The following is a 26,937-nucleotide window of genomic DNA, read 5'->3' as shown; positions in this document are numbered from 1 at the left end:
AGATACTCAAGTTATTAAGCGAGCACTTGCATTCAAGTCCTTTATTGATGATGCTGACTTCTCTAAATACAATCTTTCCAACATGATTGCTATGGATGAAACTGCAGTGTTTATGGGCCAATCATCTCAAACAATAATTGAATAGCGGGGTGCCTCCTTAGTGTACATACCCTCCACTGCTTACAAAAGTGCACGTGTTTCCTGTATTTTGGCAATTCGTCTGGATGGCACTAAAATCCCACCTTTAATCATTTCTAAGGGCAAGAAGGAAAAGATTGAATGTGTTTTGGGCGTTTTTATTCTTGAAACTGAAAAAGCCTGGGCCACATAAGCAGTTATAAGGAAGTGGGTCGATTTAATGCTGCCACTTGTTATGCGAGGGAGCCAAAGAGGTCTGCTAGTCTGGGATGCAACCAGCACTCACCACGCTAAAGACATGAAGACATTTCTTCACGAAAGAAAAATATATCAGATAATGATTCCCGAAGGAATGACGGCCTATCTCCAGACTCTTGATATTGCAATTAACAAGCCATTCAAAGACAATTTGCACATGGAAATTAATGACTACACTGAAAGTAGAATGGAGAGAAATCAGCGTGGAAACTTTGTGAAACCTAAACTGCAAGAAGTTGTGACTTGGGTTTAGAATTCATGGGAGAAAATCACTGACAGTTGTTTTTCAAATGCACTGCGAGCAGGCTACCTTGACAAGAAGTACTCATTTAAAGACAGTGCTATTGCTAAACATGAGAGATTTGGTCCACTGATTCTGAAAGAAATGGAGTCACAAGAAATTCAACAGGAAATTCAGGAATTGGATTGTTATGATGATGTTCCAGAAGATTTTGACATGATTGTCATTGAATAAATGAGTAAATTTTTGATACTGTAGGATTCACAGTTTGTCTGGTTTGTGTTGACAACTATTATACTATCGTACCGTATACAGGTAATAAATTTCCTTTATTTTCATTTAACAATAAATGTGTACCGTATTCTTCTTCATGGAAAAATAAGACATCCCCTGAAAATAAGACCTAGCGCTTCTTTGGGAGCAAAAATTAATATAAGACACTGTCTTATTTTCGGGGAAACAGGGTAAGCCTGGCGTGTCAGCCTGGTAAAAGAGTACATTATAGTGCTGCTGCTGCTCCCACACGTTTTTCCATCTGAGTTCAATGTCCCCCCAATGACAGCGCCAATGGGCAGTGATGAGAGGACCTAGACCCCAGAAGTCAGCGACCCCTGCCCACAGGCCTTCTTCTTCCCCTGGCTCCTGCCTCACAGTCAGGCCACCACTCCACATCTGACCTCAGAGGCTGGATCGGGATCCCCATTTGATGGGTAATTGAGGACAATTAACCTCAAGTTCAAAATTAATAAGTGCATGAGCGGGACCTGAAACCCAGTTTCCCAACTGCAAAGGGCAGGACATCACAGCTCCCCTTGTGGAAAGTGATGAGGTATATCTTAGATCACATGACTTCACACATCTAGAGGAAATAATGAACAACCTAGACTGATGAACAAAAACAGACTCAGAGAAAGAACCAGCGAACAGACTCTCAAACCTCCGAGGGAAAGTAGGGGAGGGTGGGGGTAAAGGGGAAGAGATCAGCCAAAGGACTTGTGTGCATGCATATGGGCCTGGCCAGTGGCCATGGACAAAGTGAGGGCATATGTACGGAGGGGTTTGGGATGGGATTGGGGGGGATGAGGACAATTATGTGATACTATAATCAATTAAAAAAAATTAAAAAATAAAAATAAAAATAAAGAATTGAAGGGTCAAAGATCCAAAGCAAGTAGAAGTCGCTAGCAGGGAAGGACGTTCAGGTAAATCTTTTCTGTCACACACATGTACCTGATTTCTAAAAACAATATATACTTGCATAACATTTCCATCACTTTGGGTATTTAATCTCACCATTTTCTCATTCATTGCCGCATCAAATTTTGCTTGTACTTTATCCAGCTCGGCTTGTTTCTCGTCAAGCAGTGCCTGCGCCTTCCCCAGCTCAGCATTGGCAACGGCTAAGCGGCCCTCCTGCTTGGCCAGGTTAGTCTTGGGAGGAAGAGGGGGTGATTAGTCAGAGCGGTACTGGGGCTGCAAAAAACACTTGACTTCAATCGTAGGCAAACCATATACTCCATGATTGTGCCCTAGATGTCTGGAGGTCGCCTGTGTCCGTGTTTTCAGCTGGGGGAGCAGAGTGTATTGAAGATACTTCATTAAAATTATTTTTCTTTTAGTTATTAATGTTAACAGGAACAATGCAGCAATGTGTAGGAAGGAGAACAAAAATTACCAGTGATTCTAGTCTGAGTATTGTATTAAGAGGTTGACCATTGGCATTTTGATTGCCCCCCCCCAAATCTCCACCCCTCACCTAATGTATAATAGTAGAATCATTTCCCCATCCTTAAAACCTTTTGGTGAACATCAGTTATATGGCTGCATAAAATGCAATTTGGATGCATCATCATTTCATAAATTTCAGGCTTTTCTATACTTTCAGACATTCCGCCCCCCACCCCCTTTTTAATTGTTATAGGTAATGCTGGGCTGAGTACTGTTGGGAGTGTAAACATTGTGGATGGATTCCTTGGTAGTGATCCTTTGAAGTGAAATTACTGCAGCAGTAGTTTTTCATCTTTTTCTAAGTCTTAACAGCATGGTAATTATATTTTCTTGTACATATAAAGTAATTAATCAGCAAAGTAAGATAGCCCAAGAGCCTTCTGACATAAGTTTTTGAAAATTTTCTCATTTTCTTTTTCAATATTTCAATTGTTTGAATTTAGCCCTTTTCCCCACAAATTTTCACTACATTTAGATTTTCTAATGTATTTACATATAACTGTGTACAATTTGCTTTTTAATTACTTAAATCTACACATCTGTGAATATATGGATTTATCTTTCTATTCTCATTTGCTCTTCTATATTTTCTTCTTGATTGTATTTTCTAAGACTATATTTCATATTTTGTTTTTGCAAAGCACCATTTAGTTCTAGATTTACTCATTAATTCTACTTTTCTCTCTTCTAAATTTTAATGTTATTTTTATTAGCTCTATTCCACTTTCCTCAAAGTTGGTGCATATGTGTGCTGATAAGTGAGTATGTACTGGATTTAGTATCTTTGATTCATTTAAGGGCAAAGAACTTATCATTTTACCACCTCACAAAAGTTTTGGTAGCTAGCTGTCAACATTTTCTAATGAAAGTGACTGACTTTTTAAAATATAAACTTTCTGATTTTATTGCTTATTATCAAAGAACAAGGCCTCAGCGATTTTTGCATTGAACATGATCCATTTTTGTGAAGATTCTTGGACAATAGCAATCATATTCTTTGTTTATATTTTAAAAAGTTCAAGTAGCAATTCAAACTTTAAAATAATATGGTGTAAAATCTCTATATAACGAATTTATGCCTACTCCAGATTGGCTAAATAATTTGCAGGGTCCCGTACAAAATGGAAACATGGGTCCTTGTTCCAATATTACTAAGAACATCAACAGGGTGACAGCAGAGCATGGAGCCAAGCACGGGCCCTTAACACAACATGCACAGGAAAGCCAGCGCCGGGCCCACGCCATCTGCGCTGGAGTGGTGCTGTGAGCCACAATCTCAATTACAATATGATTTTTATTAATCTCCACCTAACGTAGTTATGGGTTTTGCTTTATGTACCTTAATATCATTATATTTAATTACTACACTTAAGTCTTACCATAGACTTAATTGTTAGAAATAAAAAATTTTATCACTAAAAATTAACAGCTCTTTTAAGTCTTTTTTTCTTCTTTTTCTTGAACTCTGAAACTTATATAACATTTCTCTCTTGGTATCTTTTTGTTTGGGTGTGTTTGTTCTATACTCTCATCATTTCCCTTTGTTAAAACTTTCTTATTTTTTCATTTATCTTCTATTCCTCGCGAAGCACAAGAGTTTAAAGAGGCAATCCCTTCTTAAAGGCTTCTTATGGAAACCAGCGACCTGCCCACCTCCTCACCAGTTCCCATTCCACAGGGCAACCACTTGCAACTCTTTCATCGGCACGGGGCTGGGCTGGGCAGCTGGGCTGTGTGTGTGTGTGTGTGTGTGTGTGTGTGTGCGCGCGCGCGTGCATGTGTGTTGTATTTACCCTCAATACTTAATTTCATCATTGAGAATTTTTTTTTTTTCCTTCAGACACGGAGGGCAGCTTGGCCAGATACTGAATCCTCGGGCCACGGACCTGCCCTCCTCAGCACTCTGCCTGCGTTTTTCATTCTGCTCTAGCACAAGGCTGGTGGGAAGTCTGTGGCACCTTGAATGCTCTTCTTTTGTAATCATTCTTTTAAATGTTGTTTTATTGTTTCTTAGATGCATGCAAGTTGCCCTTTCTGTCTTTGAAATGTGAATCTTGATACCAATTTTTATAAATTTCATTTGGAATCTAGCAACCAACTTCAGTCTCCAAACCTTATCCCCAAACTTCAGAGAAAAGGCAAGTTCTCTCCTATGACGGCTTGGTTATTATTCCCATTAAGTTCATTCTCGGTCCAAGTTAACAAGTTGGCTCCAGTTTCTTGCCTGAGATGCCCAAAACATGCAACAAGTATAAACACAACTCGAGATGGTGAGAGGGCACACGGGAAAAAGGGAGAACGTCGGCAACCGGGACGTCGACCTTTACTGGTCAGAACGATGCTCTGCCTGTGAACAGCAGTAACACGAGGCCTTGGTTTTACCGAGTTCCTGGAAGGAGGAGGGAAACGTACCTTCAGAGGCAGCACCTCCTTGTTGATGCCATAAAATGTCGCCATAGCAAGTGTCCAGGACAGCAGGCCGGCCACGTTCCCGCAGACTTTCTTGGCACTTTCAAAGGTGTAGTCATCCATGTTAAAATACGGCTGCAGCAACTCCACCGTCTCCTCGTTGATGGTGTCCTTGGGGAACTGCTGCAGGCTCCACAGGAACCCTGTGGCGCTCATCAGCTGCAAAACACCCCACCGCAGGGCTGCCAGGAGAGGCCTGCCTGCTCCCCAGCCGGGCGCTCCGAAGGGTAAAGCCGATTGGCTCCCCCACACAAATCAAGGCGAGGACAGGGGTCAGCCTAAATCCGTGAACCGCAAACTGTCCTCTCATTTCTAAAGATCAACGTTCCCCAGCTTCCTGTCCAGGGGGTGCACTTACTAGTAAATGGGCTGACATCAGGACTGCCAGAACTGGCCACTGGTTCCGCACAGATTGTGGCAGAAAGCAAGCATTCAGCCTAAACCTCTTTCCCTGCTTGCTTTCTGGGAGATGCAGATTGAGAGATGCTCTCACCGGCCAGCCTGTGTGGCGGCTGAGGACTCCCAAGCGCTGCCCGGGGCCCAGGAAGTAGCTGTCACTTACTTTCAGCGACTCTCCCCAGGACGGCTTGCAGCACGGTTTTTCTGGATCCATAGTCACAGGATCAATTTTCTTTTGAAACAGTAACAGAACGCAGTCCATGATTCTCATAATAAGATGCGGGGGCTTTGCGAGCTTCCTGACCGTGGCAATATCGTTCGGTTTGATCGTCTGTATTGGGGGTGAGGAATCAATATTTTTGTTGTTGTTGAGTAGTGTTCACAGTCATGTGGCAATCTAATACTTTTAAGTAACGAAAGCAGAAAGTTTTAAAATGCATTTTCTCCCCAAGCCCTGACAGTATCTCCTTAAGGGTGTGCATTCTAAGATTTCCTAATAGCTCTTTCATTGTGATTCTAGGATTTTTGTTTATTTTAGTGCCCCCCCCCCCGCTCTATTGCCCTCAACTAGTTTCTTGAATATCACTACCATTCATTGCACACACACACACACTCACACATTCACACACTCATACACACACACACACACACACACACACACACACAGGCCTTTGCTAGCAACAAGCCTCAATAATAGATGACATTTAGATAACTTGCATCTTCAAAGTACAGAGCCTGTCTTCTGTGCGGATAACAAAGAGGAGCAAGGCCTGAGGAGCAGAAGCCTCACCTCCGGCCGGCCCTACCCTGGAAGGGGAGGAATGCAAAGGAGACAGGAGAAGGTATTATAACACATGCCTCCTAAAGATCTCTTCTGGCATTTTCCGTATGTGAGCTGGGTTTGGAATGAGTCATATGAGTCATTGTCAGACATTCAAGGCAAGGAGGGGGACAGCAACCTGCTACTCACATTCAGGGCTGCCTCCGCCTCCTCCAGGGCAGGCCTCGCGGCCTCGAGTTTGCTCTCAGCTTTTACTTTTTCACTGTCGATTTCATCCACAATTTTTTGGGCTTTGTCTTTCACCTCCTGCACCTCGTTTTTCACCTTGGCAGAAGCCTGAGCACTTACTGTGACTTCTGCTAACACCTGTTAAATTGAGGAGACACGTGAGAGCAAACAGAAACCTCTGAGCAGCATTTACAGATTTGAGTACTGAGAATATTCATTCACTAAAATGTAAAACATGAATTAGAGCACATTTATTCCCCATCTAAGATATATATGCTTATTTTAATCCTCACTTAAAGATGCTTTAATTGATTTTTAGAGAGAGAGGAGAGGAAAGAGAAACATTGATGTGAGAGAGAAATACTGTTCCATTGCCTTTCTTATGCACTCTGATCAGGGATCAAACCCACAACCTAGCTACGTGCCCTGACTGGGAATTAAACCTGCAACCTTTTTAGTGCATGAAACGACACTCCAACCAACTGAGCCACTGGGCCAGGGCTGAGTCATCTATATTTTAAGGTGTATTAAAGTAACTCCTTTGAGCAGTCCTTGCAGTCTGTTATTTCCTAAGCTTTATTCAGGCTTAGAATATATAAACTAGAGGCCCCGTGCACAGATTTGTGCAGGGGCAGGTGTCTCTTCTGCCTGGACTTTGGGGATCAGGTCTAAACACGCATTCAAACATCCCTTAGGGATGTAGCAGTGAGTGAAGAGGCAGGAGACTGGGGAGGAGCCTGAACCATGCCAGGCACAACCCTCCCACCTCCCATGCCTCCCAGACCCCTGCACACACACCCCTACACCCACTCAGTGCTCCACCACTGCACTCGCCAGCTTCTGAGCAGCAGTCCCGCTGTGGGAGTGTACTGACCACCAGGGGGCAGCTCCTGCATTGAGTGTCTGCCCCCTGGTGGTCAGTGCATGTCACAGCAACTGGTCATTCCAGTCATTCAGGTTGTTCTAGTTGTACTGATTGTTCTGTCCTAACAGCTGCTTAGGCTTTTCTATATATAGATATTTATCTTTTCAGGAAAAATGGTATTTCTACTGTATGTAATTTCTAAAAAGTAAACAATATAAGTAAGTGTAATGGAATAAGATCAGAAACCATATTAAGCCTCATGTAAATAACAATAAAAATAGCTCATATTTTTTCTAAGTGCCTAGCATGTGCCAGAACTTTGTTAAGTGCCTCTCTTAATTCTCTCTCCTTTCAGCAACTGAATAAAGGTCAAGATTTAAGTGTCAATTCCTGCCTGAGCCTCAGGGAGGGGAAGCAAACACAGCTTGAGGGGTAGAGGGTCGTAGATAAAGGAGCAGCACCATATCCCTACCCCCTGGGAGGAGTATCTTTTTTTTTTTTTTTTTTTTTTTTTTAACTTCACCAACTCCTCCTCTTATTTTTCCCGTTTGACACAAACTTCAGATGCGACTTGGGGCATCCTAGAAACTTAGAGTATGCAGGGAGCTTACCAAATATAACTACAGTCAAGCAGAAATGTCATAAACAGATGAGAGAGAGCAAGAGAGACCGAGCCAGAGAAGAACGAACAGCATTAGACCCGGTGAGATGGAATAGGTTAGGTATGCCTTGGTGTGAGTTAAACAAAATATCTAATGGTCGTTGGGAACATTATCCTACCAGAAATAGTCTAAGTCTGTACTCTGTAAGCTTCTAAATGCTTTTTCTTTACTTTGGAAAAATGTTCCTCGCCACTCGGGATAAAACAAATGCAAACTCACTTCATCTGCTTTCACAGACGCCACTTCCAGCTCCTTCTCCTTCACGGCGAGGTCCTGCGAGAGCTTCGCAACCGACTCGCTTGCCTCCATGAGCTTGTCAAGACCTTTACAAACGCACACGTGTACACGCTTGCTGAGTCTAGGAACACCCCCTCCATCAAATATTCACCCAACATTCACTACTTATAAGGCACCAACCACAGAGGTATTATAACAAACACAAGGTAATTAGTTACAGACAAAGGCTTTAAAAATGCACATATCCTAGGAGCAACAATCCCGGCCATATTTCTGAGAGCTTCGGCAGGGCGTGAAGAAAGTCGCTCTGGCGGAAGAATATCACCTGGCCACACTGAAGGGAAGTCCCAGGGCCGCACCCAGAGCGTCAGTCATTGGACCTGCCTGACAAACGTCAGTGAGAAATGTGCTTGACAAACCCACGCTCCCCTGGGCCTTGCCAACACTTGGTGGCTGTCATTTTTTTTTTTTTTTTTTTTTTTTTGCCTTTGAATCCTCTTGCCGCTGAGACGGCAAAGGAGACACATCCTCTGGTAACACTGTTGTTGTCCTCTTCAGCATAAAAACAAAAGAACCGCCAAAACCCACGCGCCTGGCCTGCGGCCTTCAGCGCTGGAGAGGACAGCAAGCAGCCAGCTTTCTCACATCCCGGCTGGGTTCTAGGCAGACGTGTCCAGTGAATGGTTAGCATCTGGTCTCCTGACAGGGATGGGGAAGCACTTGTTTCTATACTTTCGGTGTCCATGGTGTAAATACTCCCATGTGGCCGATTTCAAGCTACCGAGAGATTCTCAGGGGCACGCTGCAATATTTCTACCATGCAGGTAGAATGGACATAACCTCAAGGACAATAATAATGGCAAAACAAAATGAAAATAACTCAGAAGTGAGACGTTTTGAGTAGTTTTGCCTTCACTTTTAATACACTTCATTTAATTGAGCTAATGTAATTTAATTTTAATAAAGACTGTGTTTACCAACCAGATCATATGGTTCCTAACTAACCCTGGCTCCCTCCCGAGAGCCAGCGCATGGGGTCAGCGCGGAGCTGGTCCTGAGCATCACGCAGAGCCGCTGCGGGGAGGTGACGTGAGGACAGCGGGGAGCTCTGAACTTCCCGCCCCTGAGCTCCGGGAGCCCCGGGACCCAGTTTTGAGCAGGAGAAATGGAAGGACAACACTAAGGTATTTTGGAGTGCAGGGGTCAGATGCTTTCTGGACCTATAATTGATTCCAATTTCTATTTTTTTCTACTTATATATACTGAACACTCAGAAAACCATCACTCCAGTAAATTCTCTCTTTTTGTTTTCATTTGTTCCTGTTTTGCCTTTTCCTTTGTGAGAAGTCTGAGAAGCATTAACTTCACAAAGGTTATACAAATTGAGGGAAATGGCAATGAAACCGAAAACTGAAATTGTGGTCAGTTCACAAGAGCTGGTTGTTCCCCAAGTGACCAAGGTCACTCACTGCCCAACTGGTGGACCCAGAGTTGAAGGAGGGGGGCAGGGAATGGTTCTAGAAAAAAAAAAAAAAAAAAAAAAAAAAAAGAACAGGCCACCTGTTCGGATTTTCTTCCGCCGAGTTTCTTGACAGGTCAAAGCAGCCTTACCCGCCTTCCCTTAAACACCCGGTTCCTAACAATGAAGTCCGTATTTCATTTTCAATCACAGCGGCACCCACCAAACAAGATACTGGGACCCCTATCAAACAAGCCCGTACAAATCCCATGCTGCTTACCAATATTCATGCGCTCAGCCTGCTCGTTAATAAATTTCACCTTTTCCGTGTAAATGTTTTTATAACCGTTTATAAATGAGAGGTAAGACTTGGGAGTCACGTGTGCTCTCCGGCGGTATCTGAAAGGGAGACACAGAGTGAGCTTCGTCTCTGCATCGCGGCTGCCCCGCGGGTCGGAGCCCCTGCTCTTCCCCGTGAAATCGGGGCAGGGGTTGTGAATGGTTTCCCTGGAGATGAGATGGTGAGACCATTAAATATCTATCTTGACTTTTTCGGGAACTTTGACTTCACCCTTACCCCACTCTGGGCTTGTTTCCTCATCTGGAAAACCGAGAGGGGAAAAAAAAAATCACCGCTCTGTACCTGCCAGAATTTTGTGAAGATAACAAATATATAAAAGACTCTGTGCAGATATCAGGGATACGTGAGGTGGCTGAAGTAAATTTGTGCGGTGATCTGTATTCACTCGGCTGATACAGGCTACACACCCCTTCAAAGCGGGCAGCAGCTGGCGGGCCCCCAGAGGCGGACCCCGGCCCTTAAAATCAAAGCAGCCACGCTTGGTTCCACACTCACCTCCTGGTGGGCTTTAGCCTAGTCATTAGATTTAACCATAGAAATAAATAAAAATAATAATTTCATACGGAAGAAACCCAAGTCAGAGAAGAGTTCCACACGTACATAACATCATTTTACCTTTTAGATTAATTTTGCGCTTTGGGCGTTCAGGCGATGTTTCACCTTAAAAATATTTTAAGAACTTGGCCTATCGATGACTGTCGTTACAGTGTTATGAAAATATTACATTCAGGATAAACTTCTACCCCATGAGAGGATGGGACACATACACCAAGTTTTTCAAACACCGACATGGGTGTTTGCAGCTATCCGAAGGTGGGGATGTCTCTCTGAAGGTAACAGCAGCAGGAGGAGTTCGGATGAGGTAGAAAGAACATCTTCCTAACAGGAAGAACGAATGCCCACGAACTCACCAGATCATCTACACCTGCCTGTTCAGGAGGGGTGTGTTAGGTAGAGTTTCTCATACCCTCTGGGAGACAGGGACCCCCCGGAAAATCAGGGAGCTGGCACCGGGAGTGCCTCTGCAGAAGAACAGACGTGGTCTTTCTGGCGGGCCCAGCAGCCTGTAGCCCACCTCGCATCCCCGAGGGAGAAGCCCACTGCTCCGGAAGTGCAGGCTGGCCCTGCGGCCTTCGCACCTGTCAGTCGTACGCAGACTGTCGTGCTCGGGGGAAGGGAGGTGTACTTCTAAACTGTTGACACCAGCTTTCGCATATGAGCACCATCGCCGCTGTCAGTGAGAAGCTTCTCCTACAGTCAATTACAGTTTTGTTTCATAACCGTTTGGCCTAACAACACGATGAAACAGGCATCACTTGATCAGACTAAGTGATGCAAACACAAAACCTAAGTGTTCCTGGAACAGAAGGCAGTGATGAAACTTTAAAACAGCGCCCTTCTCTAATCACAATAAATAATGCACTTGAAAGAGAAACTAATTTTAAATGGCTTGTGATGAATAGTTAAGTCATTTCTGAAAAAAAGAAATTAAGTACACAAAACAAAGTGATTCATTAAGCATGTGTTACTTTGAGGCTTAGAAGGAAGGAGGTACTTGAATATGGACACCAGTTCATTTTTAAATCTCGTTTTTTACTACCCTTTGCACAACCACCAGAAAATCAAAGCAGGAAAAGAATGTAAGAGCCGCTGGGACCCTGAGCTCAGCCAGCGCGAGCCCTCTCCCAGCTGTTCCAGGCGATTCCTCCCAGGCCTGAACTTCGTGGCCCCGCAGCGCTCGTGCGTCTGCAGCGCCCCCTACCTTTGGAAGTAGCTCTCGCAGTTCTCGGAGACCATGTCATGGAAGAGGCCCATGGTTTCCACAACTTGTCTCTTGGTTTCAGCAGAGCAGACGATGTTGTAGCCTGAGAGGAAGTAGGAGGACACGGCGACCAGCGCCTCCCGGGGCCAGCGGCTGAACCAGTCCATAGTGCAGCCCGATATCAGGCCAGGAAACTTCAAAGACCGGGCGCGGAACTTCTCGCCGACCTGTCACAGCCAAGGCGGAAGCATGAGAGACACAAGCAGATTATCACTGGGCTGGAGAGAGTTGTGTGTGCGTGCTGAGTCAGTGGTGTGACATCACAATTTTAAAAAACTCGGGCTGCATTAATGATAAAGTGTCCAACCAGGGGGGCAAGGGCATGCATGGGAGGAGGGGTAAGGGGTGATAAGGACACATGTGTAATACCTTAATCAATTTAAAAAATTTAAAGAAATCGATAAAGTGTCCAGATGAAGGGAGGTTATATGTCCACACTCTTCTCATTTCTAAAACTGCATCTGCATTCTTGGGTTCCATTCTAGGAGCTACCTCCTAAGAGGATGAGGAAACTGACAGAGAGACAAGCAGGACATGAAAGGCCTGGACCTCAGAGCAAATGGGAATCGCAGAAGGAACAGGAGGTGTTTGATCTAAAAAGGAAACAGTTTAGGGAGTCTGCAAAAACTTTCTCCAAATACGAGGAGCTGTGTGTGGGAGAGCGTCAGGCTCACTTTACAGCACCACGGGGGAGAAGACAGGCCAAATTCAGCTGATTGTAAAGAAGACCTTCTGACATTATCTAGAAATGAAGCAGCTGCCTTGTAAATTAGTGAGCTGGCCCTCCCTCCCCCCCCCAGCAGAGCTGACCAACAGAACTGTCTGGGGAGGTGGACATTTTCAGTAAGTGCTGTCCAGCATGGTCACCACCAGCCACGTGCAGCTATTGAGCATCTGAAATGGGGCAAGTGGGACAAAAAATTGGATTTTTATTTTCACTTCATTTTAATTAATCAACATGTAAATAGCCACACATGTCTACTGGGGGCAGTGCAGTGAGCTACAGATGTCCAAACGTGCATCAGGGACATTCTAGCTGGCGTGTCTGCATTGGAGGTAGAGCCGGACAAGATCACACCACCACATCCCTTCCAAGTCGAATCACCTGTGTCTGTAGGTGATGAGAGTTGTAGCCTACCCAATCGTTTCTCATGAGATGAAATGTTAAATTATTCACTCCGATAGGAGATTCTGAACCATGGAGATTGGTGGTAGTAAAGTGTTCATTTTAATTTTATTTATTTTATAACAAATGTTAGATTCTGAGCCAATCATCTCATCGGAGAAGGTAAACACACTGCCTACACGCATTTAGACCAACCAGTAGCTCCGCCCGCGGGGACGTGACCGCAGAAGCACTCACGGGAGAGAAGCAGAGCACCACATGCAAGTTCCTCCTGGAGCGACTGATGAAGTACTCGTACAGGTTGTCGAAGGTGGGGGGGTGGCGCGGCAGCTCCTTCTTCATCACTGAAATCAGGCCCTGGGTGATCTCGTCCATCTCATCCCGGGCGAACAAATTGGCGATCTTCGAGGAACGGACAGACAGTGCTCTGCACTTTCAGAGTCCCCACGGCCAGCTCCCTGCCAGAGTCTGATCCTCTTCCCCTCCCCCCACCCCCTTCCTATCGTCTTCTATCATATTTTCTTTCTGCATCTCCACGGTTACACTGTTGGTTTGCCAGATATGGTCAAGATTGCAACTATTCATTGAGCAGCAGATTGAGCTGTTTAACCAGGAGCAACTTATGTTTCCCTCTGTCCAAACAGCTATCACTAACACTCGGTCTCTCCGCCACGGCGAGCATGTCTTTAACATGCCCAGTTCTCTGAGTCACTGTCAAGTCTCAGTTCTGGCCCCAAGCTGGTTAGCCAGCTCATCGCCGGCGAGCATCCCCAGACACCAGAGCGCAGGGAAGCGTCAACACCGCAGCCTGACGTTAGGAAGGGTGTGCGCTCAGCGCTGGCTTCTGGGACCCTGGCTTTGGAATGCCTCCCCCGCTGCTGACGGATAAGGCTGTTCCACTGCACCCAGACTATGGATGCCAACCCTGGGACAGACGGTGAACATCTGCGTTCCTTCCGGGAGTCTGCGACTTGGGCACCCATGGCCGGGCAGGGAGTGACTACTTGGCCAGGGCCAGTGACAGCATTGGCCTCTGAGCTTCAGACAGGCTCCCTGAAGGACCGCGTGTGTGGGTGGCTCTTTGCTGCTGCAGGAGAATCACACCCAATGGCCTCTGGCGGGAACAGAGACAGCCTGCACGTGGGTTTCTCCAGATCCACCCAATGTGTCTTTGTCTTTACTGATCTGGCCGCGACGCCCTACTGTGTTGCATTCATGAACAAGTCCTGCTAATGAAGCGCCACGTGTGGGAGGGGTCGTGACGGTGCTGATACAGTGGGGTCAGAGGCGGTAACTCTGACATCTACGTACAGCTCACCGAACCCTTCCAACTCTTCTCCAGTCCTATTAGGGAAGGAGGTGTGTGGGTGGGTGGATGGATAGATACTTTGCTATTCCTGAAACAAATTACAGGATCAAATTGGAGACTATAGAGATAAGTAAGCAATCGTATTTAAAATGGAACACAGCGCTCTAGCCAGTTTGGCTCAGTGGATACAGCGTCAGCCTGCGGACTCAAGGGTCCCAGGTTCGATTCTGGTCAAGGGCGTGTTCCTTGGTTGCGTGCACATTCCCAGTAGGGGGTGTGCAAGAGGCAGCTGAATCGATGTTTCTCTCTCACCGATGTTTCTAACTCTCTATTCCTCTCTTTTCCTCTCTGTAAAAAACTCAATAAAATATATTTTAAAATAAATAAATAAAATGGAACAAAGAACACACAAAAATCTAGATATAAGCAGCATTAATTTCACAGGAACTTCAAAAAACTGACCAAATCTCATATGTTAATCACTTCTAAAATGAAAAACGTGTAATCATGGGCCTCACTTGATATCAGTTGGTGAAGGGTCACTGCTTTTTCTATTCAAATATAATGTACATTTAAAAAGCATGAGTTTTTTTTTTTCCCTCTACTTTTGAGACCTACCTCCCCTGAAGACAGCAGGTTGTTAAGATATTCTAGAAATGCCTCATCTTTTATTTCATTGTCAGTAAAGATGAAAGTGATGCCTTTTCCGTCAGCCCCTGCAACTTTGTATAAAGATTTCAAGTCGTCTGTTAGGTTAGTCACATTATAAGACCTAAAAATAGAAGTGGTAAAAAAAAAAAATTAAAATTACAACATATATATTAATGTCATAATTTATCTCAAAATTCAATAAAGCCCATGATGATTAGAGCATAAATCTGCATCTGCTGCAAGAAATATTAAGTAACAATGTCCGCTAAAAACAAAGAGATTAGCCTGGCCAGCGTGGCTCAGTGGTTGAGCATCAACCTATGAACCAGGAGGTCACAGTTAAATTCTAGGTCACAGCACATCCCAGTTGTGGGCTGGATTTCAGTAGGAGGCGTACAGGAGGCAGCAATCAAGATTCTCTTTCATCAAAGTTTCTATCTCCCTCTCCCTTTCTCTCTCTCTCTAAAAAATCAATAAAAATATATGTTTTTAAAACCACAGAGATTAGCATGAAATAGCTGTATGTTACAGTTCCAAACACAGATTCCATTTAACTTGAGAAGTGAGGACTGGGGAACTGACCATCAGTGACTCACAAAGAATAACTGAGACAGGGAAATGAACTTTCATTCCCTACAATCAGACAGTCCTCAGCAAGAGATTTTGCCCAACAGCGAATATGTATTGTATCTAAAACAAATGTGAAACTTGGATGAGTTTGGACTGATAAAAAAAAAGTGAAGATAAATCCTATGTATTAAAGAGGTAATATGCAAATTGATCCTCACGCCCTCACAAGATGGCTGCCTACAACCAGGCCAAATGACTGAACAAGCAGGCTGCATGGGGCAACCAGCCGGCAGGGAGGTTAGTGAGGGACAATCAAACAACTGAACAGCAGGCTGTGTGGGGTGACCAGGCTGGCAAGAAGGGGGGACAGTTGGAGGCAACCACACCAGCAGAGGGAGGCAGTTGGGGGTGAGCAGGCAGGCAATTAGGAGCCAGCGGTTCGTGATTGTGAAAGGGATGTCCCAGATTGAAGAGGGTACAGGCTGGGCTGAGGGGACCCCCTCCCCGTGCACGAATTTTGTGCACCAGGCCTCTAATTATGAATAAAATTAGTGATAAAGGATATGTCATGGTAATTGGTGCATTTCACTGAGTGGCTAGATGCAGAGAGAGCCTCCAGAAAAGATGCATTATGCAATGTGATATAAATAACAGAAATGCCATTATTGTGTGGCTACAGATTATGAAAAGAAGACCTTAGTTTCCGTTTTCCTGTTTCCGCTGTTTTCCACTAAATGTGTGTGCTGCCAGAGCTGGTGTGAGTGTGAAAAGGAAGCAGACACTTTCTCGAGTGCACATGTAAATCTCCATGAGTAAGCTGAAAACAAAGACCACAAGGAAACCTCACTTGAAGGAGGTTTTACAGTGCAAGGAGCAGGAAGTGTCATGTGAGCCACGGGTGTACTGAGGAGACTTGGAACCAGAAGGGCCTGGGTTCAAATCCCCTTTCTGCAGCTTTAGGAACCTTCCTCCACATTCCTCAGCCCCGTTTCCTCATCTGAAAAATGAAGGGAATGCTTGTTTGAGAAGGTTGCTGTGGGCATTAGAGATGATGTAGCATAAGTGAAACTAGATGAGCGAGGAGCTGATGTTTACACTGGGAGCATCAGCTGGCTGCCCTCCGCTGAGGGTAAAGAGTCTTTGAGACCCGGCTATGCCAGAGGCCAATCTCAATGGCCTTGTTTTCCTAACCCACCAGCCGTGAATTGCCATATGATGTTTGAACTATCCGTAAAGTCTGTATTGAAATGAAATAGAATGTATTTGAAAATACAATAAAATTCAACTGTTTTCATTGGCAAAAAGAACGCCATCAAACAGAGAACATACATTTCTTTAAAATAAATCCCAAGAAGGGAATTCATTCAAGAGATGCTTTGCTGAGATGCCACTGTGCCTATGGGCAGAGCCCAGCCACACCATCCTGCGGGGGTGCCATGCGGGTGCTGCTCCCAGACGCTCTCTGACTGGCCAGTCTTGAATGGCCCAGGCATTGAGGGCTCAGAGCCACTTTGGCTGTTTGTGTGTGTGTGCGTGTGTGTGTGCGTGTGCGTGTGCATGTGCGTGCGTGTGTGTGTGTGTGTGTGTGTGTGTGTGTGTGTGTTTTAACGTTTTTTTATTTTATTGATTTCTTAGAGAGGGAAGGAGAGGGAGAGAAAGTCTTTTCATTAAATGGACTGTATGTGTTGCTTCTGTGATATAAGGACTCATTCACAACACATCCCTCTCTAGGTCCTGACCTCTCTCCTCTCGTTTCTTTCATAGCTAAGCTTCTTGAGGAGTTTCTGAACTTGTCTCTGCTTCTCACTTCTTTATTTTTAAAAAAATATATTTTATTGATTTTTTACAGAGTGGAAGAGAGAGGAATAGAGAGTTAGAAACATCAATGAGAGAGAATCACCGATCAGCTGCCTCTTGCACACCCCCTACTGGGGATGTGCCAGCAACCAAGGTACATGCCCTTGACTGGAATCGAACCTGGGACCTTTCAGTCCGCAGACTGATGCTCTACCACTGAGCCAAACCAGTTTCAGCTTCTTCACTTCTTTAAAGCAACATGGCTTCTGCACCATCTACTTCATTGAGAGTTGTTTTCTTTTTATATCTTTATTGATTTCAGAGGGGAAGGAAAGGAAGAGAGAGAGAGGAACATCATTGATGAAAAAGAATCATTCACTGGCTGCCTCCTGCATGTCGCCCACTGGGGATCAAGCCCACAACCCAGGCATGTGCCCTGGTTCAGAGGTGGACACTCAACACTGGGCCACACGAGCTGAGCTCCACTGAGAATTTTGACACGGTGACTGTTAGATACCAAGTTTGATACCCCAGAAAAATTAACTGCAAGAAAACTTATTGCCCGGCTTTCCGTTATCTTACCTGGTTAATGTGATCTGGAAGATCTGGTACCCGGCTATGAAAGAGGCCAATCTCGACAGACTTTGTTTTCCTGACCCACCAACACCCACCAGCAGTGCGTTTCCACACGATGTTCGAACTATTCGTGAAATCTGTTTTGAAATAAAAAAGAATTTCTTTGAAAAAAGAATTCAACCATTTTCCAACCCTTGCACTAAAAGAGTCCAAGATTTGACCAGATACTGCCAGGCTATATTAAACCTTTTCCTCTCATGATATATCTCAGGATGTCAAAAATTAAAGTTCACGTTGATTTTGATTCAAATCATTTCCCTGCCCATCTATATTTTCATCATGAAAAACAGGCCAAATTATCTTTCTTGTCCTATTTTAAAACTATTCTGTGTGTGTGTGTGTGTGTGTGTGTGTGTGTGTAAGTGATTTTTTTATTTTTATTTTTACTTCTCAAATGAATGGATGGTGGAGTTGTGTTTGCCTATCTGCACAAAATGTGGACACATTGGCTTATTCCTCACCAGTCTAACACCCCACTTACTAACGGCTAGCTCTACCACAAATACTACCTCTATCCTATCTCTCCTAAAGAGATAGGATAGAGGTAGTATTCAAAAGTCTCAGAATTCTACTTGCAATGGGGGCAGAAAGGCATTTGGAGAAGGATGAGAGGAACAGCCTTTCTAGTGCTGGGTCGCTTTTCTGTGGTGGATTTCTTCAGTGAGGATAAGTGGTTCAGGTCTAATGCAGGCCAATGGAAGACCCTGCTAAAGAGCTGCCTTTTCCCTCACAGTCCCCGCGAGGAAGAAAGTCTAGATGGAACACTCACTTCATTATCACCACTAACAGTGATTTTCAGTGCAAGTCTATAGCTGTCAGATCAGCAATGTATCAATTCCATCATTGTATTTTAAGACACGTTAATCCCTTATAGGTTTTGCACCTAGAACACGGTCCCAGGCCCCGGGAACTAGCCACAGGGGTACTAGAGAATTGCTTGTGAAATGAGAAAGAGCCCTAGGACATCCAGAAATCCACCAACTTTTTCAGTCAACAACTGTACAGTTGTTCGCACAGAAAATAATGCCGTAATGAATAAACAATAACACACAAAAAAAATATACTGGCAACTGTAACCCTACATTTGCCTCACCCTGTATGATAAGTAGAGCTAAATGCTTCCTCTTTATCACCTTTCTACTCTGTGCTCTGACTCCTGGAGAAACTCCATTTTGATCTATAAATTATACAAATAAACAACTCTTTGTGGCTTCCCAGACTTGGATTAAACCGCCCTTCTCCTCAGTGCTGCCGCTAGCTGGATTCTGCTTTTCCATCAGCCCTATATCCCCCACTCCCACCCAATCCCTTTCCCCCTCAGTCGGCCCCTCATCTGTAAGCCTGTCATGAGACAGACATTTTAAAAGCATCCACTTTTCCTCTACAAGGAACAGAATTCCCATTATGTCAAAATATGATTTAAGGAGGGAATACATATCTCCTCACAGGGTTCTCCAGCATACTGCGTAGGAAGGTAAAACTGATTCGGTGCGTCAAAAGCTCTGAACACAAAACCCATCAATTTGCCCGGGAAAAATGCCTGCTGTCATACAGGTGAATTCAAATAAGGGATTTCTAATTAAGCCTTTGTTTTCGGAGACAGTGAACGAGCCCAATTTTAAGGACACTCTCTATATGCTTCCTGATACTATATATTTATTCTCTCAAGAGTTTTATCTCTGCAATTTACTAAGCTTTTACATGCTCTATTTATGTCAGTAAACAGTCCACAGTTAGAACCTTAACAAGATGAGTCATTGCATCTTTAAAAAAGACCAGATCAAGAGATGTTCCTCTAATGACTTCATTGAACTGTTTCTGGTAAAACTGGAGTTTTTCACACAGAAATTCAAAGGATGGCAGCTGTGGGTGGGAAGAGAGAAAAATATAGGTAAGGTCCAAAATTTACAAAAGTATCAATGGTAAAGACATTCCAAAGTAATTCCACATTTTTTAAACCTATTGCATTTCTAAAAATGTGTCATGGATTAGTTCACTTTTAATTATCTCCATTTTCAGGGGCCTGAAAACCAACTTTCCAATATGAAATTATTCCCAACTTTTGCCTTCAAAAACCCAGCATCCGCTCCTACCCTTGGTAATGAAGGTTGAAATATAACAAATATTTTTTCTCAGTTTTTATTTGCTTTTTAATACTGTCTATGCATTTTTAAAAAAAAAAAAAAAACTACACAGAAATTTCACATTCTTTATACAGTCAAATTGTTCTGAAATAAATATTCAGGTATTTGCTTTGCAAATTGTTTCTCCCCCAAATTTATTTCTTGATCTACATGCACTCCAAACTTACTTCGCTGCCCTTTGGAGTCTTGTTTCAAACTTCATTAAACCCATGCACTAATTTAGGAAGCCTAATGAGTCATTTAATCAAGTAAAGTTTTATCATGTTTATTCCTAGGTATTTTACATACTTTTCTGTCAAATCAAATACTTTTATGCTACATTTTCTACCTTGTGATTGTTAGCAAGAGTTGGCAACTTTTTCTGAAAAGGGCAAGACAGTGAATATGGTAGGCTTTGTGGCCCATGTGGTCTCCAGAGGCTACTCAGAGCTCCGCCCCTGGCCTGTGAAAGCTCTCAGACATTGGTAAACAAGTGGGCGTGGCTGTGTCCCAAAGCTACTGTATTATAAACCCTGGTACTTCAAGTCCGTGTAATTTTCACAGGACACAATGTTATTATTCATTTGCTTTTTCTCTACCCACTTAAGAATGTAAAAATCATTATCAGCTGGCAAATCTAACAAAACACAGGCAGTCAGCTGGATCTAGCCTAACCTCTGGTATAGAGGATAGTTACTGAATTTTGTATTTATGTCATACTTGGTCATCTTACTGAACTCTTAGCACTTGTAAGAGATTATTAAATTCTCTTGGATTATATGAAGAGATAATCATATCATCTGCAAATAAAATTGAATTTTTTCCCCATCTGATAATTACATCTATTTTCTTTTTGCCATTTTGTTGCAGTGCCTAGAACTTTCAAACCAATATATATAACCGGTTGACTGGTATGACCAGTCTACGAAAAGCTCAATGCAGGAGCTGCCCCCTGGTGGTCAGTGCATTCCCACAGCCAACCTCCTGAGGCCAACCAACATCCTGCAGTCCCTTCCCTCCAGCCAGCCAACCTCCGAGGTCCCTCCCAGGCTGGCCGATCTCGATTGGCCCCAATCAGGACTGGGCAAGACAGCCCCATCAGCCTGATTGCCAGCCAGGCTGAAGGACCTCACCCATGCAAGAATCCATGCACCAGACCTCTGGTACTAAATAATAGTGATAAGATCAGGCATCCTTGTCTTAAACCTGACTTCCATGAGATAGCTACTAAATTTAATTGAAAGAAATATTTTACACTTTGTGTATGATGACATGAATCACAACCCATGACTAATGAAGAAGTTACAGCGACTCCATGGCGAGGCTCAGATATAGGGAAAAATTTCTAGTTAAATAGGTGACCTCAAAAGATTCTCTTTGAGGATGAAAATAAATACCAGTTCATAGATCCTGGGCACTTCAAAGATAGTGTCTTCAGGTTCATCACCAGTCGGTTCAGGCATCTCACGGAGAAAATCTACAAAATATGGCTCAGGATGAACATACGCTGTCAAATCCGAGCTGATATTTTCTTCAATCGCACGAGTAACATGTACATTGAACCACTGCTCGTCCTCGGGTGATACAAATCTGCCAGAAGAGACGAGGAGTGAAAATGCAAACATGGAGGCCTCTTTCCTCACCCAGCGTGGTTGCTGCCTCCTTCCACCTCCTCTGGCCCCATCCCATACCTCCATCACGTCAGAAAAGGGGAATACTACGTTCTGCCTTCTGATAGGAAGGACCTAACCTATCGAACAGAGTTATAACATTGGCAGCGTTACTTACAGAAAATACTGAGGAGAACAGTCCCTCCTTGACCAGACTTAGGCTCCTCGGAATACTCTTCCCTCAGCTTTGGTACTTCCATACCCTTCTTTGCATCACCCAATTTTAACACAAATCTTGTTAAGTACATTTAGCTAGAATCCTCCACCCCCAATATCCGATCACACTCGTGTATGACCAAATTCCACATTCTCCTCCATCCCCCGAGGGTAATCTGATCACCTGGCCTGCAAGAATCCTATTAGGGTCCATTTAGCCAGAATCCCCCTACACCTGAGATTTCCTTTTGCTGATTTTCCACCTGCCGACCTCCCCATCCTGTTACTTGCCTATAAACTAAGGTGACCAGACATCCCGCTTTTGGAGGGACAGTCCCGATTTTTAACAATTTGTCTGGTGTCCCGCAGCATTTTAAAAAAGTCCCGATTTTTGGAAAGAAATCGGGACTGTCCCGCCAAAAGTGGGATGTCTGGTCACCTTACTATATAAACTCCTACTTTTTCCTTGTTGGGTTTGGAGTTGAGCCTCTGCCCCTTACCGCAAAGCCCGGCAGCAGCAATCACTCTACCTGTCACGACAGTGGCTTTAACCAGTGTCATGAATAATTGTTTTGTTTAACAATACAGGTGAGTCAACTGGTTGAGGTCAAAGGTGCCTAAAAATTGCAATAAGAGTACAGAAGTGACAGTCATTGTGGGCAGGACGTCCTCTTTCTGGGTTTGTGGACACACAGTGCGTGAAGGTTCTTTTTCAGACTGACAGTATCAGAGAGAAGAGAGGATGGTGGTGACTAACACTGGACAAATGTCACCTGTGTGTGAGACACTGTGGCGGCCTTTGCAACTCTGTAAGACTGACATTACCCTCCACATTTCACAGAGGGGGACACAGGCTCAGAATGATGACTGGGTTTATGTACCAGATTTCACCCCAAAACTACACAGAGCTCCAATTTTTAGAAAATGTACACAACTAAAACTTGCCTCGGAATGTTAACAACTCTATTATAATGTGGTGATTTAAAAAGATGTCCTGTTAAATGTGGCACAGCAAACTTTTTAAGGCAACCAGCAGGTGGGAAACAGCATCAATGCTTCAGATGCCCCAGAGAATATTAAGACACTATTCCTTACTCCACTGATTCACTCCTCCTCACTCCACTGATCCACTACTCCCTACTCTACTGATTCTCTCCTTCTTATTCTACTGATTCACTTCTCCTTACTCCACTGATTCTCTCCTCCTTGCTCCACTGATTCTCTCCTCCTCACTCCACTGATTCACTCCTCCTTACTTCACTGATTCACTATCCTTACTCCACTGATTCACTATCCTTATTCCACTGATTCACTACTCTTTATCCTACTGATTCTACTGATTCTCTCTACTCCTTACTCTACTGATTCACTACACCCTACTCTACTGATTTGAGCAGACAATGCAGGAGTTAATCTATTGTATAAACTTTCTGTGTTGCTGTTAATTCTCACCAGAGGATATTTTCCCATTGATTAGAGGGTGGAAGTGAGAGGGAGAGAAACATCAATGTGAGAAAGATACATTGATTTTTGCCTCCCTCATGTCTGGAGACCAGGCTAGAGAATGGGTCTGGGGATAGAGCCTGCAAGTGAGGTAAGAGCCCTTGACCAGAATCAAATCCAGGACCCGTCAGTCCACAGTCCGACACTCTATCCAGGAAGCTAAACTGTTGAGGGTGACTGTATAAACTTTGATATAGCACCTTGAACGCAGGCGCTGTGATACACACCTGTCTGCAATGACTCTGGTGCACTCGTGTTTGAAAAGTGACAGGAGAACAAAGATCGAATTACACTCCTCAGCTTTTATGTTTAACATCCCTTGCCAAATTCTGGAAAGATCTCGAAGATTGAAAATGTAATGAAATTTAGAAGGAGTAGGCAGCATCTTCACCTAGAGATGGAAAAAAAAAAAAAAGTGATACGTATTCAACTGTTTTTAGAACTATTTTATTTCCCAAGTCCTATTTTAAATTAAATAGGCTGAGCATTAAACCAACGTTAAGTTTGTATTTTCATCAGTGCTGCTGGAGAAAACACATAAGCCACCGTAGAATGTAAAGGAACATAAGCCCTTGAATGGGAGGGATTCAAGCATGACGCACCGGATGCAGATTCTAGCCCCGGTTCTACCACCCCTAGTTGACTTTGAACAAGCCACTTCCCCTGACTTCTTAAGAACCATGTGAGTTGTGGGAATAAGCATTCCTGGTCATCATTAACCTCCTCAGTGCTACTCGGAAATAGGTCCTAACAAAGCACGGTGCGAGCTGGTCACCAGGTTCACTTCTCACATCAGCAATGACTATGTCCTATAGACTGTCTGGTTAGGGGCTTTCGTGAGTTTGTATTTCCATGTGTAATCTGCACAGAGGAGACACAGGCTCAGGCTTTCATATGTCTGCACACCAGGAATAAATCGGCCGGCTAGTCTGATGTGCATCTGTAAGTACTAGGTGGTGTTCTCGGGTTTTGTTTGTTTGTTTGTTTGTTTGAACACTAATTTACTTATTATTCCTACCAACTTGTAGAATCTAAACAGGCACAGCTGTAACCATGCCCAGGTGGGGATGAATTTGGGGTGTAGCAGGTGTGTGTGTGGGGGGGGTGGTGGCACTGCTCGCCCTGAGGAGAGTATATTGATATGATCAGCATCGCTTTCCAAAGCAAAGCTATAATCCTGGAGAAAAGGAGCAGACTCCACAGGATGAGTTCAGGAGCTCCCTCCTGGAATGAGCCCTCTCTTTGTTGACCTAGTCCCCTGCTGAGTTTGGAGAGTGGTTTTCACAGGCTCATTCACAGAGGAAGTAAAAACAGCAGGTAGCAAAGGAGAGAGAAGGAAGTGTTCTTTCCCTCTGCCCATTCCAGGCCAAGCTAAAATGTAAATCATACACTTACAATACAAATATGCAAAAATGAAGGGACAAGGCCATGGGAACGCTGCTTTTCCTTCTTTGCTGTAAAAGACAGCCATCAGCATCCGGAGCGGCCACTGAAGAGGATTAGGTCAGTGCCTTTCTTTCCCTCTGCTGCTCATTTACTAGCATGCTTCTTTCCCTCTCTTCTAGTATTTCCCTTTAATTTTTGTCAACTCCCTTCTTTTCGGACCTGCTTCTGTTTTAGAGCTACGTGAAATAATATGAAGGTGAAGCGATGTACAGCGAGTGGATTAAAAGTGTGTTTTGTGAAGACAGGTGATAAAATACAAAGAAGGCTGTTTATCTGGGGGTGGGCAGAGGAGGAAAATGTATTTATTCTTCAATGATGGTGTCTGAGCACCTCCCACTGAAGACACCCAGTAAAGGAGACCGCTGGGTCTGCTGCCCTCAAGGAGCTTCCCATCTAGTGGGAAGCCGATAATAATACTTAGGAAACAAGCATGTTGATAAACAAATAGACAAACAATAATGCTATAAATCATGGCTAGAAAAAAATGGAGTCTGGACAGAGAATGCCTGAGATGAGGCCACGGACAGGCACTCTGGAGGAAATGATCCAGGAAAGGAAGATCAGAAGGATGTGAATCAAGTCACATCAAGTGGTCTGGCTCCGAGGCGGAGAAAGGCGCCCTGGCTGGAGCAGAGTGTGGGAGGGAGACGGGTGAGCAGGGCCAGCTCAGGGCGAGGGCACAGCCCCAGCAAGGTGGTGGCTCTCGCTGTGAATGTGACTGGGAACCTAGGGACGCTCTCGGGGTTACTTTCTGAAAAGCGTTTCAGGGCTGTGGCAGAACAGACTCAGGAGGTCAGAAAGCAAGCAAGCAGGCTGGCTGGGAAGGAGCTGCATGGTCAGGCAGGTGATGGAAGCCCCCACAGGGTTCACAGTGAGGTGGTCTAAGCTCTCAGCGTGGGGCACACTGTGAAAGCAGGTACTGAGACTTGCGGACCGGCTGGAATCAGGGGATGGGAAAGACAATCAAGGGTGGCCCAATTTTCAGCCCGAGAAGCAGGACAGTTGTTGCTGGTAATTGAGATGTAGAAGTCTGGGAAGGGTCACATTCAAGGACAACCAAGAGTTCTATTCGGACATGCTAGCAGTGAGATGGTTATTGGGTATCAAAATGGTGACGTCCACTAAGCAGTTAGAAACAGGTCTGGAGCCAAGCAACGAGGCTGGGACCCAGGTCCTGATTTTGACGCCATCGGCACAGAGAGGTGTTCCGAGCCCTGAGGCCGGATGAGATTCGGGGTAAAGACTGAGCCCGAGTCGGTTGAGGTCAATGGATAGAGCATTGGCCTGTGGAGTGAAGGGTCCCAGGTTCAATTCCGGTCAAGGACACATGCCCGGGTTATTGACTCCATCCCATGCAGGGGGCAGCCCAATCAATGATTCTCTCTCGTCATTGATGTTTCTTTCTCTCTCTCCTTCTTCCTTCCTCTCTGAATCAATAAAAATATATTATTAAAAAAAAAAAAGACTGAGACAGAAACCACATCCAGCATCCAGATTAAGGGCACGCCAGTACTTAAGGGGGTGGAGAAGGGGCTTAGAAAGGTAACCAATGACCGAGGAAGCAAACCAAGTGAATGAGCCCCTCTGAGGCCGAGTGGAGAAAGTGAGGGACCATTTGTATCAAAAGCTGCTGAGAGTCAAGTAAAAAACCAGCTTTTAGATTTGGCAGCACCGGTTCTTGGGTGACCCGATGAGAGCAGTGCAAGTGAAAGCTCGTGCACAGTGGGCTAATGAGGGAACGAAAGGTGAGGAAGGGGAGCCACTAAGCGGTCAGGTAACAAGAGGAGCTTTCAAAGACACCAGGAAGACCAAAGCTTTTCATAAAAATGAGCAATAGTCCCACTGGAAACAGATGGGTCTTACCACAGAAAATTCCCAGACACTCAGATCGTGCCATTCATTTGGGAGTTTCTTTAAGAGAGCCAGAACAGCACGTGCAAAGGCCCTGTGCTGACAGGGGTGGGTGGGGGCTGTGTTCATGAGACACGCCCACTTCCTGAGAATTCAGTCTCTAGAAGCCCTGAGCCCGCCCCGGAATCGGAGAGGCTGGCCCGGGTGTCGCCTCCGGGACGCAGCTCCCGCACAGATGCATGTAACTGGCCTAAAGAATGGATAGTGAACTGTGACAGCTAATTCTTATCCCTGCCGTTTTCTGGCAAACATATCAACTTTGTTTTTTATCTCAGACCTACACTTAATTGCTTATTCGTAAGTCTGCCTTAAGCCATCTGCTGGCAGGCGCAGATCCGCTGAGCTTTACCTAGGGCACTGCCTTGTGTATTAAAACCTAGCCTGTTTTTTA

General features: G+C 44.5%; 1 protein-coding gene across 1 annotated transcript in view; it reads right to left on the bottom strand.

Moving 5' to 3' along the window:
• Window positions 1-26,937, bottom strand: part of DNAH8 (dynein axonemal heavy chain 8) — a 255,491-nt gene that overhangs the window by 86,400 nt on the left and 142,154 nt on the right. Inside the window, exons 55-67 of the mRNA XM_084889523.1 lie at window positions 23,417-23,580; window positions 21,258-21,450; window positions 19,478-19,600; window positions 17,684-17,814; window positions 14,702-14,855; window positions 13,012-13,176; window positions 11,589-11,815; window positions 9,746-9,864; window positions 7,989-8,092; window positions 6,204-6,380; window positions 5,397-5,564; window positions 4,778-4,993; window positions 1,931-2,068 (exon numbers count right to left, since the gene is read on the bottom strand). Of these exons, the coding sequence (XP_084745649.1) occupies window positions 1,931-2,068; window positions 4,778-4,993; window positions 5,397-5,564; window positions 6,204-6,380; window positions 7,989-8,092; window positions 9,746-9,864; window positions 11,589-11,815; window positions 13,012-13,176; window positions 14,702-14,855; window positions 17,684-17,814; window positions 19,478-19,600; window positions 21,258-21,450; window positions 23,417-23,580 (2,079 nt within the window). The remainder of the gene's footprint in view (window positions 1-1,930; window positions 2,069-4,777; window positions 4,994-5,396; window positions 5,565-6,203; window positions 6,381-7,988; window positions 8,093-9,745; window positions 9,865-11,588; window positions 11,816-13,011; window positions 13,177-14,701; window positions 14,856-17,683; window positions 17,815-19,477; window positions 19,601-21,257; window positions 21,451-23,416; window positions 23,581-26,937) is intronic.

The sequence above is a fragment of the Pipistrellus hanaki genome (genome assembly GCF_964339955.1).
Source record: "Pipistrellus hanaki genome assembly, chromosome: 7".
Taxonomy (NCBI): domain Eukaryota; kingdom Metazoa; phylum Chordata; class Mammalia; order Chiroptera; family Vespertilionidae; genus Pipistrellus; species Pipistrellus hanaki.
Note: the sequence above shows the minus strand (reverse complement) of the source record. Positions and strands in the feature narration are given on the sequence as shown.